General features: G+C 37.5%; 1 protein-coding gene across 1 annotated transcript; it reads right to left on the bottom strand.

Annotated features, from left to right (window-relative positions):
• Nucleotides 1–4,730: 4,730 nt before the first annotated feature.
• Nucleotides 4,731–20,347, bottom strand: LOC134880245 (POU domain class 2-associating factor 1). Its single transcript, XM_063907040.1, has 5 exons — nucleotides 20,194–20,347; nucleotides 14,092–14,219; nucleotides 8,349–8,388; nucleotides 7,974–8,269; nucleotides 4,731–6,496 (listed from the first exon to the last, which is right to left on the bottom strand). The coding sequence occupies exons 1-5, from the start codon at nucleotides 20,207–20,209 to the stop codon at nucleotides 6,059–6,061; spliced, it is 918 nt and encodes a 305-aa protein (XP_063763110.1). The 5' UTR covers nucleotides 20,210–20,347; the 3' UTR covers nucleotides 4,731–6,058.
• Nucleotides 20,348–22,014: the final 1,667 nt, after the last annotated feature.

The following is a 22,014-nucleotide window of genomic DNA, read 5'->3' as shown; positions in this document are numbered from 1 at the left end:
TTCTGTTTTGTTATTGCAACTTAAATATTATTGTACTGTCACCGATAATGCAATAACACTTTTGAAGATGTAATACCAAAATATATTGTGGAATTATTCTACATTTCACACATTTTGTCACATGACAATAATGATTGTAATAGACCTAAAGGTCCAGTGTGTAGGAATTACTGGCATCTAGTGGAGATGTTGGAAAAAACTGAGCACATAGATGTATATGTGGGCCATGAGGGTTGTGCAATAGGTTGTCAGTGAGTAGGTGTGTCTGTGTGTGTGTGTGCAAATGTGTATAAGTACATAAGTAATGTGTTCATTTGGAAATGTATTTTATCATGTACTATGCAGTATGTTTGATTTTTCTCATTCTGTGGAACTGCAGGATGAAATTTCCTTATGAGGACAAAAAGATATATTGGATTGTAAGGTTTTGAAGAGTATGACATCATGGTTAAGCTGAATAGATTCTGAAACGTTTTATTTTGAACTGTCCACCATGAGCAAAAAAGTTTTGAATTCTGCTTTTCCAACTGGATTTGCGATACATGGTACAGTGTTCGAGGTGCTCGTCTTTATGGGACTCCTTTGAATTTTTATGATCAGATTTACTGAATGTAACCCTTTGTGTCTAGATGGTGTTATGCCTTTGTTCTTATTAATAACTAAGCAACAGGATCAATGCTCTTCTGTTCAAAACTGTTGGGAGTGCCGGCTGAGGACAATCCTCCAATTGTTGTATCAGGAAGACCACATTAAACTCTGGCAACCTTAATCTAATGTTATCAGACCTAAGGTGATGGTGAGTGGTTTAAAATAGCATCACTGTATTTCACAAGTGAGCCTGTCACCTGTGTGTATTCATATCAGAGGCCTTTTCTTTGACTAAATCAAAAGCTGTTCTTTTATGTTTCCTGCCAAGAAACAATAACACACCCATGAAGTCCTGATAACAGAAACTCTGGGTTGGCAGGTCACGCACTGTGCATTAACACATCAAACAGAAGGTAGTGCACGGTGAACACACCTGACAAGAGATAGTTCTGTTTGTGAAGTAGCTTAGTTTCCACTATTAGTTGTGTTTTTAAAATACAAATAGGGTTCTAAATTGATTCTGGATTTTTTTTAAGTTATGCTTCAAGAACTTCTTTCCAACTAACTTGGCAAGGCAGATCAGTTCATATCACACATTTCAATGCAATTCAAAGTTATTAATGAATAAAGGAAATCATTAGAGCATTAAGTGGAACAATGAACTCATTCATATTACTATTTTGTGCCTTTACTGTGACATGTTCAAAAGGTACAGTCTGCTCTGATTGGTTGTAAAAAAAAACAACTAACACTCTGTAGGAAAAGGGAAACCAAAAAAGCATAATTTGGCCTCTTTAAGTCAGTATTATTTCAAATATTGTTAAGGTGACAGTAGGCTGACTTTGTAATAGTCTTAATGTGACTGTTGAAATTCAGGTAAATTCCTACATTCTAGCCTATCACTTACAATGTGTTGGAGTGTTAGCCAATAGAAGTGCAAGTGTTACACTGTGATTTCACTGTTACGGAAGTAAACAAGAGTCCAATAGAGGCGATTCAGGCAGGGGGGGAGTGTATGGGAGAGAAACTCCCTCTAGGGCGATTTGGGGATTTTAGCCTTTGTAGATCATTTACATACACAATATAACGCAGTACAGGAAAGGGAAAACTTAAAAAATAACATTAGGGCCTCTGTAAAAAACAATCACATCTCTTTAACTGATCTATTATTATTTCTTTGGTGGGCTTATCACACACACACACACACACACACACACACACACACACACACACACACACACACACACACACACACACACACACACACACACACACACACACACACACACACACACACACACACACACCGATACACACACTTGAATCTCTCATGGCAATCATTGTCCTGGGTTCCCCCCCACCATCCCATAAAACTATTCAGATTTTTTATTTGAACATTGGATTTAACTTTGGCGGTTGCTGCTGGTGGAGCTTGTATAAAAGGTTGTTTGAAATACTGTATGTGATACAATCTGAATTCTCTCAGGTTACATCCTGTACAATTTATATGAGTATACTGTTGTTCTCAAAGTGCAGAGTGTTTGATGTTTTGATAGCATGGGATCTGAATCTACATTTAATCTCTATGGTGGCCGGACAAAAAACACCACTCTGATTGTATCCTCAGAGTTGTATTAACTTACTAAGATGTAGCCTTTAGCACAATAATGGCTGGTTTACCAACTATTAATTGGTTTGGGATGGGAATATGTATTTCAAAAGATATTGCAAAATGTAAAACACACTGATATTAAAGAGGCCCTTTAGCTTTAGGACCTTAGTGATTTAAAGTATTAATGTTTAGAAGAGGAAGAAGAAGATCCCACTTTATTAATCTCTTTAGGTGTCAGAGCCAAGAGCCAGAAATCCCGGCTCCAGTAAGCAGTTAGGGGTTTGGTGCCTTGCCCAAGGGCACCCTAGCAGTGCCATGGAGGTAATCTGGTGATACTGTATTTTTGGTCCATTAAAGCTTAAGCCTTCTGCAAGACCCTTACTCTTTGCAACTCCATGAATACCCAAGGCCTTCTGCTATACCTAACACTTTGCAACGCCATTAGTGTAAAGAACTCTGCCAAATCCTAACCCTTACTTTTTGCCATCGAACTCCAAGCCTTCTGCCAAACCCTAACCCTAAGTCTGTGGTGAAGAAAGCTTTCACGCTAGCACAATTCTGGCACATTCCAAAATGGGTTAACCCCAACTATAACGCAGGGATTGTAGTCCCAGCCCCGGAGCAGGTCTAGTAGAAGTTGTAAATTGTATAGCCCTGCCCTAACCTTAAACCTGGGTTAATGTTGTAGGTGTCTAAAGGGACTGAGCTAGCTTGGGGTCAAATATAATAATCTGTTTGCCAGCCCATAGAGTCCTATTGTGAACCCGGAAATGTTGAATACCCAAAAATGTTATATGAGAAATGTATAGGCAGGGTCCCCAGCATTTGGAAACTGCTGGATGCTGCATATGTTGGGCAATTACACAATAAGCTTAATTTGTTCATTAACATGTATTACCTTTTTAGATTATGTTGACAATAGTTTTAAAATGGTTTGGCAGATTAGATCAATTTTAAAGCGATTTGGGGGGTTATTGAAGATACTGAATGCATTTCTGAAATTTGCAGGATCAACAAAGGCAGTTTTTCCCAGTCGATTTTGAAGATTTAGGGGATTCTGGATCATTTGGATTGTACAGTGCCTTTTTTGATCCTGTATATGTCAAATATGGATTCAGCATCCAGCATCCAATAACCCCCCCAAACCACCTTCAAAAACATTCCCAATGGGCCAAGACATTTTGTTTTACTATCGTCTTCATAGGCTATAATGATTATTAAGGCAATGAATGCAAAATCATGAAAGTTAACACAATTTATTCAAATTGTGCAAATTACCCAACATTTTCAATTTATCCATCCATCAGATTCTAAATAAGATAAGATAAGATAAGATGTACCTTTATTAATCCCCGTGGGGAAATTCAGGTGTTTATGCAGCAACAGAGAAGAGGAAAAACAGTACAGGTTCACACAGGGATATGAAACACAAATTTAATATATATATATATGTATAATATATATATATAAGTAACGAGAGTATTGTTAAAAATATACACATGTATTTTGTGCAGAAAGAAAGTGCAGGTCAAAGTCTTTGTGCAAAAGTGCAGGCTTGATGTGCAGTCCGGGTTATTGTCAGTGAGTCACATGGTTAACCCCTTGTTGTGCAGCCTGATGGCTACAGGCACAAAGGAGTTTCACAGGCTCTAAGTGCTGTGCCGAGGTGGGATGAGTCTGGGGCTGAACATACTCATCTTCACTAGCTCTGCATGGAGAGGGTGGGAGGGGTTATTCAGGATACTGGATAAATGCTGGGGAACCGTACTTTACATTTTAAACATTAAACTTTGAGGTACTTAACAGTTCTTGTTCACAGTGATGGCAACTAAAGACCACCCTTGGCTAAGATTAGGCAACGTAAAAAACAGTTGGAAAGGGAAATCCCCGTTCATGTTGTTGTATTTTCCAAATAAGAAAAATAATCTCTTGCCAACTGGATTGTTCATGGCAAACCAAAAGTTGTTTTTTATTTATGGCATCTGACTGATCTTAATGCATTAACAACAAAAAAGTTATTGACCAATAATAAAATAAATAAAACCTTTCAATGATAAAACCTGGCGAGGGCTCCATATATACCACCCCTGCGTGCTAACAAAGTTGTTGTAAAGGCATGTTTCTGCAATGCCCCCTGGCCCAAAGATGGAGCTCTTTAAAGGGATTCTCTGTGATCAACACGTGGGGCCCTCTAAAGAAACTACAGGCCTGACTTGAAGTAATTTGCATAAACTATTAAGCAATGCACTTAAAAGAAGGAGAAGAAACACTGGACTGAGAATTTACTGCCAAAGTATCACACATCACATTATCTTCCCACACTGGTTATCTTTCCTGCTGACTGAAACCCCTTAAGGTGATGTGAACATAAACAGTTACAGGGAAGCAGCTGAGGGCCAACTGCTCGGTCTTTCATTCGATATGAAAACAAAACATGCTGACTGAACGAGTCCTCAAAAGTATTGTGCCCAGAGTAAACGATGAGTGATATGTTGAAAAAGATTACACAAGCAAGAGATGTACAAATGAATGACTTATTTTTTAGAAACACAAGTTTAATTTAAATACATTTTGAATAATGCCATGGTATTTTACTGTGTAATAATACAAAACAAACAAATTAGTTACGTTCATTCTTTGATGAAATCATGAAGTCAGAAGCGTGGATTTCATGCAAACCTATTAAGCACGACAATTCAATTCACATGTCTGTCATTTTAATCCCAATTTATGGCATGTGTTTTGTTTTCACAATTCTGCATGAAAAAACAGAGCCAAATGTAAAATCTTTTCACATGTTGACATCACAGGAGGAGGCCCCCTATTTTCCCCCTGTGATACGATCTCAGGTGTTTCCAGGTGTGGAATTTAACAGATCATTGCCTCCCCTCTCACAATGTCAGTTTCCCCTCTGGAAAAACCCGAGACTTGTAGGACTACGACGATAATTATCACTCTACAGTAAAATGTAAAATGCACTCTGTTGTAACTAATTAACAAATACACTTCATTGTAAAGCTGCGTCTGAACAACAACTTTAAAAAAACAGAAACACTTCCTTAAATTTGAACAGTCTCTCCACCAGACAATTGTTTTTTGCATGGCACCTTTGTTGCATATTGCTTTTGGATGATGAAGCAGAATAGATGTGTTCAGTTGTCTTTTTTTGACTCCTATTGAAGGCTGAAATCTGTTATTCCTTATTATAGAAATCCCAAATCAAAGGTGTTTTCTAACTTGCACCTAATCATTTTTCTCATTGTATATCCTTCTGTTTAAAAACTCCATGTTGTGCTGTTCAATAATTCTGATGGTACAGACAAATACTGACGGTCAGTACAATATTTTCAATTGAATCATTCTTCCTTTGTGGTCAACTTGCTCGAACAAGAATGAGCCTTGCTCATCCTCTCGTTCAAATCATCTAGTAAAAACATTCTCTGACCTCCCAACTGAAAAAGCTATTGAAAGATTTTATCAGTTAAACAAACACCTTAAGGATTTGAGAAGATTAAGAACACTATTACTGTTTCTCAGAAAACTACAGCATCATGTTCCTGTTTCAATGCAAAAAGGAAACTGCTGCCAACAATTTTCAATTATAGGATAAGAAAAGTAATTACATCTTACACAGCATTTAGTCTTAAAACTCTTAAAACATTAAAAAACGTTCCTTAGTTTAATACGATTTACCGTTTGATACATTTTTGTGGTGTACATTACTAAACCATTGTTAGAAAAGAATAGAAAAAGAGGAATTACCTTCTTGCTTAAGTTGCAAAAAAAATATATATACATATAAATCGTTTAATGTTGACAAAGGTGCTGCTCACTATGGACAAAAGATCGCTCACATTTTCAGACATTTGGAAGAAAGATCGAGCTGCTGTACGAGTCTTTGTCCTCCTCTTCACCTTCACCCTTTTGTTCCTCCAGAAGTTTATCCAGAAGGCTTGGTGACTCTGGCTCCACCTCTGGATCTTCACCTACAGACTGGCCCTGTGGCTTAGGGTCAAGTTGGTGTTCTGAGCGCTGGGGGATCTCCAGTATCTGGGGCTGAGGAAGATCTAAACCCTGAGCCTCCAGCTGAGGGATCATGGTGGTCAAAGACATGGACAGCGGCATGTGGACCAGAGGTGACCCAGACAGGGCTGAAGAGCTGGAGGCAAACTGGACCCCAGGGTTGGGCATGGTAGATATGGTTGTGATGGGCTGGGCCCAGGGCAGGTAGGTCAACGCCGAGTCTGGGAGCTCCATCTGAGGGAGGGAGCCTTGTGCTGGGGCCACAGGTATGGGCTGAAGAACAACAAATAACATTGTAAAATATGCAAAGGAACTACAACTAGCAGAGACAAAAACCTTTAGACAAAGTAAGAGATTGAGCTTTTTAAACTGAGCCACCAAGGCAAAAAGCACAAAGGTGTGATCGATCATTCGGCTTTTCTTTTTCTTTGCTTTCTCGATCAGTTATAAGAAATGTGATAGGTTTTCTTTGTGACAATTATTTAGTTTGTTTTACATTTGTGAAATACTTTTCTCCCAGGTCACTGTTTTAAACCAAGCTAACATTCTCAAATGAAATACAAACAAAATTGTCAGGGTTTTTGACAGAGTGGACCCAAATGCAGACAGACAGAAACAGAAAATACCTTTATCCAGGTAGCGCAGGGTAAGGCCATGCAACATTTTTACAAAAATGTACATTACCCACTTCCACATAAGACATACAAGGATCTGACCACCACCAACAGAACCAGAACCAGAGCTTAAATATATAGACTAATCACAAGGACAAGACACAGCTGGGGAGGGAATGAAAAGGCACCAGGTGAACAGAATCAGGTTACCAAACAGGAGGGAAAACACAGAGACAGGAAGTAAAAACAGACATAAAACAGGGGGTGAAGAATTTTCAAATAAAACAGGAAATTGGTGTGACAGATCGTGACAAAAATCTACGCAAAAAAAGGTTCTTTTGTAAGTTTAGGCAAAATAAAAATACTTCGGGTTAGAAAAAATATCATGGTTCAGCATGAAATATTTGGCATGATATATGTTTTTAGGCCGACCTGGAAGTTTTTCATCACAAAGGGCTCCCTCAACAAAAAGTCAATGGGATTTTTCGGTATTTTGGAATATCGCAGAAAAATAAGCTCTGGGCACACACATGTTCGGCGTGATGACGTTGAGTTGTCACATTTAGCCACTTGTTAGCAACCGCCATTTCTATGTCTTTTAAAAGCTTCAGACACTCACAATTAGAGTATTTATGCATTATATGTATTTAATGTCAAACTAAACATGAGAATCTCTTAAGCTTATGTTAACCACCTTTATTCAGGCTTCAAACTAAAAATCCAGTAAAATAACATTAACAAGGAGAAACATTGATGAGCTAACTGGAAGAACCAAAGTGCTAACTCATTTCTGAATTCTTCCCTGATGCTACTAATGGCAATGCTCACAAATGGGAGCTGCAGGTGCATAGCAAATGGCCAGCCAACAGTCTGCAGGACACAGTGAAGTGGGGTTTTCTTCTAAGTCAAGAAAGGATTTAGTGTAACATTTGCGGCCACCTTTCCTGGATGGACAAAAAAGCTTCTTACAGGTCACATTTCTTTATTTAAATGAAGCTAAAGCTGCTGGGAAATATCTGTATGTTGGTTAATCACAAGGATCAAACATGGGTTGAGTCATATTTTGGTGAAAGTCCGTTCTGACATAATAAACATACCAAACTTTAAGCACACATGCGGAGATTTCTCTTACTCACCCCAAAGTTAGTGAGCAGCGGTGTGTGTGTGTAGGTCAGCATGGTATAGCTGGGACATAGAGTTTGCATGTACACATCAGCAGTGCGGGTGGGGGTTGGTGCATAGGCCAAAGTCTGGGCTGAAGGATCCTGCTGGTTGAAGTCAGATGAAGCCCAGGGTGCTACTGCAGGCTGCAGGCCAATGCTGGTGGCAGGTGGTGCAGCTCTCCATCCTGCAAACTGCTGCAGACCTGCCTCTCCGACTGCAGGCGATGTCTCAGCTGGGGAGCTGCCAGCAACGTCAAGACCAAACACGCCTGATTTTGAAACAAAAGACTGAGTCTTCAAAGACAGAAAGAGATGTATTTTATGCAACTGTTAAGAATGAACATGTACCTTGTGTGTAGGATGACTGGATGTTGTGAGTGACCACATCCTGAAAAAAAAAAAAAAAAAGTAAAGTAAGTCAACAATTTGCAGGAGAACCATAACCACATTTTGCTGCTGAAGACTGTATCTACCCTGTAATGTTTATATATCAATATGGGGTGTTTATAACTGTACAAACCAAAAATCCAGGTGTGAGCAGCTGCTGAGGTGACATAATTAAAGTATGTTTGTGTGTGTTAGATAATGTGTTTGTGTTTTTACAATTATATATGATGCTTTCGATAAAAGCGTCATATATACACTTCAACACACCAGTAAATATGCCTACTCACTGCCCTCTTTGGAGGACCTATTCAGGCAACGCTGTCTCAGCAGAGCTGGCAAGATAGTAAAGGACTCCTCCCACCCTTCTGTCCTCTGGTAGACGGTTCAGATCCATTGAAATCCGTACAAACAGACCCAAGAACAGTTTTTAGCTGACAGAAATGAGATAACTCAATCTTATCTAGCACATATTGCTACACATTTCTCATCAACACATATATATTCCTGCATTTATCTATTTTAAATATTTATGAAGCAAAAAACTCTGACATGCAAATCTATTACTTGTCTGTTTTTAAACACTGTGATTTGATCATCATCTATTGTGCTTCACTTTAAGTTGTATTGAAGAAATGAACAGTTGTTTCAGTTGGCATGAACGGAAAAACATTTCTATGGAGACCAAAACGGTGCCTTTCATATTATTTTGGCTCAAAGATTCAAGATTCAAGCATTAGTAGCTACAGTGTAGATATGGCAATGAAAAACTTAAGTCTCAGGCTCCTCAGACAATGCAACATTAATATATATAGGACATATAAAAAATAAACCAATAACAAAAGTAAAGGAAATAACTGAAGAGAGATAAAATAGTGCAAGAGTAAATACAACATTTACAAAAGTGTAAATCATGCAAGAAGAAGTCTATATAGACTTAAATGGAATATGATATATAAGAGAATAGAATATAAAACTAAATATTGTACAGTAAGATGAAATTAGATACTGTTTGTTACGGTGTATTTAGATGAATACATTTTAAGATGATGACAGATGAATGCTTAGGCACTTTACAGAGCTCAGGTGTTTAATAGTCTTAAGGCCTGTGGAATGAAACTGTCTCTGGGTCTTCACGTTTGGGCATGATCATATTGTTTTAACATAGACTAGAAATGTGTTTTTGTTAAGGATTGTTTTTGTTCAAAAAACATGTTATGTTTAATGTAATGTAATCCAGAAATTAGGAGAGTGAGAGTTCATTCTTGTAATTTAAAGAGGCCCTATGATGCTTATTGGGTTTTTCTTTTGCCTGTAGTGTGTTATATTGGTTTTTGCATGTAAATGATATGCAAAGGCTAAAATCCCAAAGCTCCCTCCAGAAGGAGTTTCTGAAAGCAGTAGTAGCTAAGTAGTAAATAGTAGCTAAATCTGGTCTGAAGCATCTACTGTATTTATATTGACAGTGTAATTGTGAGTTAATAACAAGCCGGACAAGCAATAGAACATGTGATGGAAACTTCTGAAGCAATTGAGACGAAGCTCAGAGAGACACGGTGGGAGCTGGATCTTGATGGCAAACACTGAAGGTTTATTATGAAGTTAACTGCCGGAGAATTGACAAGACAGTTGCTGCAGTCACGAGTTGACACACACCGGTTGCCCGACCAATTATGAAGATCTCTTCTGCAGTCCAAGTTTTAACTAGTTCAGAGTGTACAATCAACATTCCTCATTAGGGAGACTAGACAAATATGGATCCAATATCTAACTAAAGCTGTCGTACATGAGAAAAGAATGTATGCCAGGGAACCTACATTACAGATTAAGAAGGGCTTCTAGATGTCCAGTGGCGATTCTAGAGTCTGTCAGGGCCCTAGGCAAAAATTCACTGGAGTGAGATGTTCAGGTGGGGCCCCCTTAGGGAGGTCTCCTACTGTCATTGCAAACGTTTCGCCACTATTGTAGATTAACTGAATTTGATTTAGGATAGTGGCAATGTATGATGTCTGTTTAATTGTATATTTTGTATCATTTGTTGTTCTGAACTTTGCATCAATAACAAAAACAAAAAACTTCCCGCATTGACACTGCTGTTGTTCAAAATATTCCCTAACAGTACCGTACAGAAAAAAAATGAGGCAGCAGCGTCAGTCCGAACAGGTACACTGTCTGAGTTGCAGTTTGACACGAGGAGCAGTAAAATATTTAATCCAGCTGCCTGCTGTCAGCCAGCAGGGCATGTTCAGAGCCTGCAGGGCATGTACTGTCAATTCCTGAGAGACTGAAGAGGCAATGAGGATCTGGTTAGTCTTACAGCTTTGACAGCACATGGACATTTAGTGTCCAAAAGTCGTATCATAATGAACGAAAAAATGTAACATGGTTACTGTAAGTACTCTATCAAGCAAGTTACTTGATGGTAACTTGCAATGAATGCACAGGAAGCAAGTAATAGGCCAGGACGTATAGAGTAGTGCAGTGATGACGCGGGTGTTAGCATCGCCAGAGGTCCCTCGACAAGCAAAAGGATTTCCCCATTGGATTTCGGTTTATTGCAGAAAATAAGTGTTGTGGCCAAAGCAACATGTTTATGATACTTAACAGGATTTGTTCAGTAGGATAATCTCAACAGGGTCACATAACTGTATCTGTTTCCATCTTATATATTTATTTGTTATAGCAATAAGCTGTATTTTATTTCACTGTGGAGTATTTAATCTTACTCTATGTTTTTATTTCATCTTATTATTTGTTTACTTATATACATTTAACTTGTTCTGCATCACTTGCATATTAGTCTTGAAACACTCTATTGCACTATTTTTTATTGTTTGTTTAATTTCTTTTGTTGTTTTATGTCTGATATATATTTATGTTGCATTGTTTGAGGAGCCTGGGACTTTAGATTTTCATTGCCTTAACTACACTGTGGCTACTGTGGAAGGACAATAAAGCCTTTGAATCTTGACTCTTGTGATTTTTGAAGCATAAATGCTATCGTCAGTAGTAAAAAGCTATCTTTAGGCTATGCAACAAACCAAATCACACCGCTAAGCTAAAATCAGCTAATGTTTGGTGTGATGATGATTTATTCGTTTATTGAGTCGCTTGCAAGCAACAGCTGATTTTTGCTTCGGTCATTCCAAGTGGATTATTTACTGACGTATTTTATGTTGTAAAACAAAACGTTAAAATCTCTTAAACTAGTGTAAGCCACAAACCTTATTTCAGGCTTCTAACCACAAACTCATTGAATTCATAGCGAGAAAACTGGATCTTGTAAAATGTTAAGTCATTTCCAGGTTTTAGGATTCATTCCAACACCACTACAGGCCTACCACAACCACAGGTACTTGTATTTTTTTTTTTTGTCAGAGCATTTGATTAATTTGATTTTTTTTTTTCAGAATGTAAAGATGATTTTAACAAAAGATGTTCTTGAAACACACTGTTCATCCTAGATTTGCCTCATCTAATGTCTAATTGTGCTAATGGTCATTCAACAACCAAAAGGTTCAAATGAAAGCTGAAATTAAAAAAATCCCATTTTCCTGTCTGGATATTTCTAAAAAGGATGATAAGTCTCTTATCCTACAGCAGACCGAGTGTACGTTCAGTTATAATAATATCAATAAACCTAATTCCATTTGTGGTAAGGGATGAATGACTGATGGTGGTTTGTTTAACTGTAAACTGAAGGAACTTATACAAGACACTATGGCAAATACGAGGATCTCAAACCAAAGCTCTGTGGCTAAAAAATAATCCCTTGAACATTATGTCAGCCTGCTGCTTTTCACAACAGAGCAAATCTGAAAAAAACTGACTTCTGACATAAACATCTGAACTGTCAGACATTAAAGGGCAGTTCAACCTAAAGAGAGGTTGGGCCATGGAGATTATACAGTATGTCCTGTTTTTTAAGTTATCTGTTTCCAGGATTTGTGGTTCCAGTTTGATTCAATGGTAGTTTATTGTGATGCTCACAGTGCTGTTAAATTAGCCCACTTTAAAACAATCACAAGTATCAGATTTTTGAGTGCCACCATTACTGTACTTTGGATAATCTGCAGTTACTTCACAGTTATTTCAGCTTTTAAAAGCTATCACATCATTTTGTTAATTATGAATATTTACAATAATGAAATATGTTACTTTTTTTGAATAGACTTATTTGTTTTCCTAACAAAAATAAGAAAAAATAAATATAAAGTTTCCCGTTAGTTTAGCATAGCATAAAGGCTAAAAAACAGCTGTACGAAGGTTAAAAAAACCACTCAGTAGTTGTCATCACTGTGATGTTGCCAGGCAGCCAGCAGAACTGTCCAGAAGTCACCCTGTCAATATCATTTGAAAATGTAAAACTCTCACTCACAGTTTTTTTATATTTTGTACATTGTTGTACATGTTTTCTTGTAGCACACATGTGCTGTAGCTCTTGACAGGAAGGTGACATTTTAATGGGAGTATGCTTTGGTTGAAGAATGTTTGGATCTCATCCAATGTAAGCTCTAAAAGCAATAGGTTTCATAGAAATGATCTCACACTGAAAAGCTTCATGTATTACATTTTGCAGCTAAGATGACAAACATCTACTCAAGTTTTATTCCACTATTATCAAAGGTTGTGTATGACTATATGGGTGCGTGTGTTCGTGTGTTACAGTGTGTGCCTTTTCCTTGTCTAGTAGATGTGATAAATAGCAAGTGGGTGGGTCTTTGGCAAAGCTGCAAATCATTTTGCATAGGGCTGTGTGCCCAGCCCTGGAGCCTTACAGGGAAAGGCTTTAACCGTCATGGAAAAACACCTGGATTATATAAGGACAACCTCGACACACACACACACACACACACACACACACACACACACACACACACACACACACACACACGCACACACACAAACAAACCCCACTTTCCTCCGGGATTTGCCCTGAGTCTTGATTGCTCGCCATCCCTTTCACATCTCTAATAATCCAGCTATGATTGGTTTAATAAGGTTCTAATGGTAAAAAATACTCTCCAATCCAAACGTGTTGGAGTTTGCACTTGACAAGGGGACTTCTACAACCACTTATGCATTTCTTTTGATCTCTGTATCAGCTTCCTTGCTGCAGAAAGCTTAAAGGTCATCTACTACCTGGAGACTAATGGTGATTAACCATCTAGAATGCAATAAAAACGTAACAGTAACATAATTACTACAATTGCAAGATGTTATTTAGACATGATTTTGCACATCAGCGATAAAACGTGGAAACAAGTTTGTTAAAAAACCTGTCTCTGTCAATGCCCTGTCTAGAAAATGTTTTGTATATGAAACATTTAAAAGTAAATTTGCTGCTTACTTATTTCTCTGTGGTATTTCAATTATTCCATTATCTCACAAAGCACAGGATTGAAATGTTGGTTTAGTCAAACAACTCATAATCTTAGGTAATCATTACTCCATACAGTAACTGCTGCTGCTACTGCGTGGTCAGGTTCCTTAACTCTAACCCTATTTGCCAGAGTTGGAGTGTTTAACACATGTTCCAAAACTTGAGGGAAACCTTGCTTTGTTATGTTAAGTGTATAAATGGAAAATGGAAAATTCAAATCATTAAAAGTCACCAACAAATGTTCAACTGATGCAGAAAAGTATCTCTCTTTCAAAGTGCCTGGAAAAACAACAATCATGTATATGAATGGCTTGGTGCCCTCACTGCGATGGGGGGTGCTGTCTTGGTGCCGTGAGGCTCCAGACTCCTCTTCCTCCTCAGCAGCTCTTTGACTGGGTCTCTGACTCGAACTCCTTGGTACGGTCTGGACCTGGCCAGTGCTGATGGTGGCGCTAGAGAAGAAAAAGACATCAACTTCTTAATAAATGCAATCCATATAGTGTGGTGCATATAGAGTGTTTTTGTATGTTGACCCTGAAGTTAGCCTAGCAAGGGCTCCCTTGACGAAAAACAATGTGATTTTCCCATTGGATTTTGGTAGCAAAATGGCAGGATCATCTCCACATACTAACACCACATTATGATCTTTGAAGTGTTATTTAAATTACCAGATTTAAAAAGCTATTGTAAGGCTGAAAACAACAACCTCCGTTAAGTGAAAGGAGGTCTCTTGAGAGGGTGATGACGTGTGTTGGTGTAATTAGTCCCTTGTTAGCAACCACTGTTTTAATGGGGCATAAAAGCTTCACATATTTTATGTCATAGAACAAATGTGAATTCTCTTAAGATAGTGTTAACCACAAACTTTATTTCAGGTGTGTAACCAAAAAGAACGCTAACTTCGAGAACAGGGAACCAAAAGTTGTAAAATGCTAACTCGTTCATACACCACTGTATTTTCCTGCTCATTAAAACCAACACTAACAGCTTGACATATACTACTGTGCTTTTGCTTTATGTTGTGTTGTTTAAGTCTTTTTCTATGCAGGAATACAGTCATAAAGATTTTTTACTTATATACTTCAATATTGCTATAATATACCATTAGGTTTCAGTGTTCTCTGAGCTACACTGAAAGAGACTTGATGCCATATCCAACCCCGTACACATTTTGACAACCCATGACTTAGTGCAAGTGTAAGCGTGAGGAGGAATCGGATCTGAAGCAGAGAGCCTCACTTGAGTAAACTCAAAGCTGCAGTACTATAAGGCCAGAGGCGACAATGTCAATGGAGAGGAATGGAAAAAGGGAAAGAGGGTAATCTTTGTACAGCCACCACAACAACTCCCATGAATCCTGTTAGGGAATAGTTTGCTTAGGTGTTTAACCTTTGACCTACAGTAGGTCATAGTTTTCTCCTTCCTCTGTCTCTAGATCCATGGCATAGTTCTTTGGATTTCGGGTTGCTGTAATCTACAGTACCATAGCCGAAGGGCAGCTTGGGCGCTTTGTTGATGCCAGTTTCTGACCGAGCACAAGCTGACATGAGATTAGTTTATTGTTTAGGGACCTCTAGAAGCACTTCTTATCTGGAACGTAGGTTCCTTGACGTACATTCTTTTTCCAAGTGCGACAGCTGTAGTTAGATTTAGGATCCATATTTGTTTAGTCTGGCAACTGAAGAATAATGATTGTCCATTCTGAATTAATTAAAACCTCGTATTGTAGTAGAGAATCAGAGTCGGTTGGGCAACCATTCTGTCAACTTGTGGCTGCAGCAACTGTCTTGTCAATTCTCCGGCCGTTAACTTCACAATAAACCTTCAGTGTTTGCCATCAAGTTCCAGCTTTCCCCGTGTCACTCTGAGTTTCGTCTCCATTGCTTCAGAAGTTTCCATCACAAATCCCAGATAGAAAAAAAGTCTACATGTCACTGTGTGAAGACTTATTTTTCAATGAAGTAGTATCTTACTGTTTCTATAATGTGTTCCTTCAAATTTGTACAAAATCCATTCATCTTTTCAATGATACTGTCAATGCCTCTATGAATCAGCCAGAAGCAAAACTGTGTCGAAAGAGAGAAAGATGAGCTGAATACGCTTTGAGCGTTAAAAATCAGATGTGAAGATTGAGTCCTGTGACTTTCACTTAGGTCTGACTTGAGTCATTCAATTTGAACCGGTCTTGAACTTCCTCCAACAGTTGTGAAGATTTGTCAGCCTGCTTGTGGTGCTAAAGACAAAGTTACTGGATCAGCAAGGTACTCATGGTCTCGGGATCATAGTCAGGACAATCCATCCAATAGTTGTTGAGATATTTCTGTATTTTCAATTTTTATGTTTAGAGACCAAGTTGCTAGCAAAACAGGTTGGCTTTCAGTCTGCAAGGAAAGATGTCTTACTGTCCTGAACGTAAGACATTGTTAAACCATTATTATTATATATATATATATATTTAGTCTTATTCTAATTGCATTAATTTCAACATTAACATTTAATTTGAGTTAATTAAAAGACGGATAAAATAGTGTTAAATCAGGTTTATAGAGGACTGTTACAGTATAGCATCTTTGGCAATGTTGAAATATGCCGTCTTGTGACAGAATGGATAAACGCTACAAAGACATCTGCAGACAATGAGACCTGCAGATGCCAGAGGCATTTCTTCTCCAAAGCTGCGTTAGATTGTTATAAACAAATATCTGTTGTTAGTTCAAATCCCAAAGTCAGACTGCAATGAAGTAAATTCCCATATGGCGTGATTTAAGTGCACCATGGTGTTTGGTGTGATCACTAATTGGAATCTCTGCCAATAGGAATTTCCATAATCAAAATTTAGCACATTAAAGTACAATACAATTCTGGAAATGTCTCTTTTTGGTGGGTTTTAGCAACATCTTTATGATATACAACTTCAAAGTCATCTTCATTTAATGCGCGATCAGTTTGTTAAATGTTGCACAATTAATCCAGTGGTAAACCTTTACTGGTGTGCAATAAAAGTGTGATGTTTTGACTGCTGATACTTATGCCATGATAGATTGAATCTTTTCTTATTTAACTATAAGAGAATTCCAATTTAAACTACCATTGTTGTTTTGTGGTTGTTGTGCCCCAACAGTGATTCAGTACAGGCAGTTTCCAACTGCCAAGTGCTAACCTACCCTGGCTTGGTTTTTGTAACCGACAAGTTGAGCTAAGGCTTAACAAGAAGCCATTGCGTAATATGAGAAAATACCTGCCTGCTAGAGATATCCCAAATTACACATTGTTGGCAAATTCACAAAGAAATTGATTGTACCCACTCCATGAATTGTGTATTTTATCCAACAGCTATGAGACCGATCTCAAGATCTGTTTCATGAAAGGGATTGCGCAAATGATATTTCAGTGCTAACACAGACATAAGGTTTCTAGTAGGGAATGCAATTATCCTTTTTGTGTCTGATTGCAATAATCTGTGGTAAAGTCATACACAGTAATATTATATATAATAAAGCCAAATAATGCACAGTAGACCAAGACTCAACTCAACTGGTGTGTTCCTAAACTAGCTCAATACCTTCATTATATCCCTAAACCTCAACATAGTTGTGGACAAAAACAGATAGAAAAGTAAACAGCTTGACTGCTAACATGGTAATATTACTATCAAATAATTTGAAAAATGTTGATTGTTTATCATTTCTGGCACATGATTCTTTTAGCCACCTCCTGCTATTCCAACATTAGGAAACATATTCCGTACAAATGACAATACAGTAAAAAAGATAAAGTCTCTGGGCATTTATAACCAATCAGGTTCTGGATCTTTGTACCTCTGAGACTACACCAGCACGTTGCTGGTGGTACATTATCACATTTCACTGTTTATGTCAGTAGTTGGACTGATGAGAAACACAATTGTCGCATCATCTCAATTGGAGGAGCTCTGCTCACTTTCACTCAATGACTTCTTAGTACTAAAGCACTCATCTTTAGTATTTCCTGACAGTTAACATCCATACTGGAATTGCTGTTACCATCACTGCCAAATAACAGAGGATGTTTACCTTTGCACCAGACCACTGTTGACTCTCTAACCTCAGTTATTTTGCTAAGGGTGTCCTGACACTATCTATCTGCAGCTGATTAATATCCCTGCACAGGTCAGGCAGGCTAAGTGGTCCTCTCCAGACAGACAGAACGGCGTGATAATGCCTCACATAAAAACACGTCTATGATGTTTGACATTAAAAGGGGACTGGAAGCACAATTGACAGTTCCTCAGGCCCCGCCCCCACTTGGTTACTGTTGCTGCACCTGCAAGTGTTTTTGGCTCCCGCTTAGCATATACATATTTTACAATAACAGTGGTATATTTATTGCACAAAGATTCTCAGCAGTTGATATAATAACGGGTCCTTACATTTCAGGCAAATATAGACAAAAGCTGTCTTTTACAGAGTGACCCTTGTTAGCTCAATGACAGCTGTGGCTAGCAGTTGATACAGACTGTAGCTAGCCAGTTCATGAATATAGCTTTAGCTCAAAGACTTGGAATATGATATCTTGATCATGAATATGCACTTTAATGCTACATGAATGATATTGTGTTATATTAGGCAAAAGCGAACTAATCAAAGCTATAAAGTCAGCCTCTTTGCCAGTAACACTGTCGTAATATAGTAAGAAGTGCGATAACAAAACGTATAAGACATCCTAAATCCTACTCTAGCTTGGCTGAGCGAGTTAGGCTTAATTTTTTATTTTCCACAAGTATGCTTCACATGACCTAACCAATCTATTTGGCGAACATGGAGTAAACTCCCCAAATTCAATAAAGGGCTGACAGGGCCACTAACATTAGCTTACACTCTGATAGAAGCATCCAGGACCTGTCCAGCTTTAACACAGTGGCATATTGAACAAAAAAAGTGTGTAGGTGACCAGTTATTCTTAGGTATTAATATATAGTTTACATGCTATCATTTGCATCTCAAACCTTGTTTGGTACTTGGGACTCTATTATTAAGTGTGTAGCCAAAGTACAGTCACTCAGACCCTTATAAAACAATTTCTCCATTGAAATGTATTTAAACCACACATTTTTTATTCCATAGCTGTTAAAGCATACAATTATGCCTTCTATTTTCCCATGCTTTTTAACAAGACCAGAATGAGTCCTTTTCTAATTTTAGCTTTATGGGTCAAATATTGTTTTCCTGCTTTCTTGGACATGGCCATTGTTAAGATTCAGCCAGATACAGCAAGTGTTGCTGTTGGTTGAGATATAAAGCTTTCATAAGGCAACAGTAACAAAAGATTTTTGAAGATCCATGTCAAAGGGCTAAAGTAGTTTTAATAGCCTATGCTGCAAATGGGTGTGTGGCGCTTATAACAATAAGGGAAATGGTTCAGTTGCACACTTAAAGTCACTATTTAACCTGAGTTTAGTGATTATGCTGACAAGTAACTATGTGTTTTGTTATTCCTAGTTACACATTTGGATAAGGTTTTTTTTAAAAATGTATTTTAAAGGACTTTTATTAAAAAAGGGTTTAAAGCAAAAACCAATGAAATACACTTTAAATGTTACATTTGGAATAGCTTAATCTCAAATGCACAAATGATGTTGCTGTCATTTTCTTCAGAGGAAGACAAAACAAATCACCATGGCACGTGCATGGGTTCTGAACCAACAGAAAAGAGGAAGCTCCACAGATGTTCAATGTTTTACTGGGGTGGAGGACTGCTGCCATTTTGCATATCAAGATTACAGCCGAAAAGCCACACGCAGCCAACATACAGATGACCACCTTCCTCTTTCCAAAGAGTCCGACACAACAGCTCCAACACTGATCCTGACACTGGTCGCAGGAAAAGCTGGCATGTTCTTTCCTGCTTTTGGAAGTTCTCTAAAAAAATAAACAACCTTGCAAAAAACTGAACAAAGAGTACTGCACACATCTATGTTGCGTTTTGGATATCTGACCAGCGAAAAAATGCAGTAGCGGAAAATCAAACAAGTTAAACAACATATAATATAATGTTTTTACAACAACAACAACAACAACAACAACAACAACCCCTAGTCTACAGTATTGAACACGATTATTATTTCTGTAATGACAGTGAATTTCTTTTTGTACAATTGATTTAAACAGGTTGTATGTTTTACAAGAATATCATAGTAGATTTTGTTATATTCAACATAATAACATGTAATATATTACGATGTATACAAAAATGAAATCCCAATCTGAACAATAAAGTATTTGTTTCAAATGTTTAAAACTTTTTTATCTCCTTCAAACGAAATCAAAGCACATTTAAAAGCATTATTCATATCAATATGTTAGTTTTATATGAGATAATGAAGAACAATGCACAAAATAGCATGGAATTCCTTTACGCAATAACACAACATTGACGTGTTGTACTTACATTTCTCCCAGTGCATTCTGCTTTTCTTGATTATATCATAAAGTTAAAGTGAAGAATATCAAAGTGGCGGACATGCTTTATACTAGACTGAAGCCAGCTAACAATCCCCCTGGGATGTCGCAGCTCTTCAACCACAAATCCCCCTCATGCATTTAGTTTCAGTGTTGATACTATTTAGGTTGAACCATAACTACAAGAGGCACAACTTTATTTTTGTAATGTTTTGTTTAATTTCTTAAAGGCCCAGGTAATGCCAAACTAAAGATATATAAATTACAATGGCTAATAAATACACATAATGGCATGAGTACAAAAAAAAGTATGCCAAAAAATTAAAGGAAAATCTCTTAAAATACTGCTCCTGCAAATTATGTTTTCGTAAATGACTGACTTCCTTCTAGGTTTCCTTCTCAAACAACAATGAACCAAATGTTTATTTGTCTATGTATTAACCCTAACCCTAAGATAACATTTACAAACAAGAGACTACATTTTTTTACATTTCAATTCAAGTTAATGAATTCACTTGATGTTTACAAGATACATCTATCAGGATATATATATATGTTTGTATAGAAGTCTATGAAAAAAAAAATCCAAAACAAATGTGGATATGTCTTATGAGTTTATGGTCTCAACTCTTCAACTATTCTTGAATAAATAAATGTACATTTTTTGAATGATTGTAGCTTTTACTGAATAGTAAAATAGATGATGAAGCAGGATAGGGACATGCTTTCTGATTAGTTGCAGCAACACAGACCTGTCAATAAAGACAGAGACATACAGTATGTTATGTCATTCCACAGGTCCACATGTAATCCAACAGTCTTTTGTACAAGTCACTTTAGGCCCAAAGGATCGGATTTACAGTACAGAATGTTCTGAACCATCGTTATTAGTTCAATACAGGTAATTACTGTGTGTGTTGCAGCACAAAGACAACTGATACTCCTACAAAAAATTAGAAGGAACTATTTTTCACATGTAAGTTGAAACTTGTTCAGGAAGCACTTCTTCATAATCAAAACCATTTTGAAATAAATCTAGCATTTACTTGTGGAGATAAGCCAATGTGGGAGTGATATGAAACATTGGTATTTGAAAACACATTTTTGCCAACACTGACCTGTTTAGACATGGGTATGGTGGTATACAATAAAACAGGCTTAAATTCAGCAGTGTGATGCGTCATACATTATGAGTCAACATCTTGTTAAAGTTCGTAAACGGTTCATAAATCATCTTTGGATAAAATATGGTATACTGTAGTCCTCTGATTTACTGTTTTGAAAACTGTGTTCTGTTAAATATCATTTTGCAGTTGGGGCTTTGGGCTTGTGGTTAGGTTATTACTAGAGGACAGAACTAGGACTCAGGTTAAAGGAATAGCTTAAGATAGCTTGTTGGCATCAGGTTCAGGTTAAGGTAAGGGCAAACAAGTATCAACCGAGACACTAGTCTGTGATTTCAGCTTGCCATTGGCTCCAACAAGTGTTGTTCTCTTCCACTTCAGCTAACTCGCTACCTGTTTTTGCAAGAGCTCTGTCTCTGCATACTTTGTGTGGTACCTCAATTTCAATTGGTTTAATGAAATAAAAACTAGTCCAAGGTTTTATTCCCTATATGGCTAAAGGATAAAAAGAGGAGATAGGCCTTTCTCCATCTCTGACATAGTTCTGTGGTGAGGTCTTATAAAGCAAGACTTCAGAGACACAGATTTTGAAACAGGCTAGTACAATCCAAACATAAACCTTTGGGACAGCCATTGTAAAGTTTTAAAGTGGCCCTATTATGCTCATTTTCAAGTTGGATAATTGT

This window comes from Eleginops maclovinus, chromosome 18, assembly GCF_036324505.1.
Source record: "Eleginops maclovinus isolate JMC-PN-2008 ecotype Puerto Natales chromosome 18, JC_Emac_rtc_rv5, whole genome shotgun sequence".
Lineage (NCBI taxonomy): Eukaryota > Metazoa > Chordata > Actinopteri > Perciformes > Eleginopidae > Eleginops > Eleginops maclovinus.
This window is presented reverse-complemented; position numbering and strand designations above follow the sequence as displayed.

Coding starts and splice junctions, on each gene's coding strand:
- LOC134880245 (XM_063907040.1), bottom strand. Junction 8,270..8,348: donor CCAGTCATCCTACACACAAG/GTACATGTTCAT, acceptor TTTCAAAATCAG/GCGTGTTTGGTCTTGACGTT. Junction 6,497..7,973: donor CGCTGCTCACTAACTTTGGG/GTGAGTAAGAGA, acceptor GTTGTTCTTCAG/CCCATACCTGTGGCCCCAGC.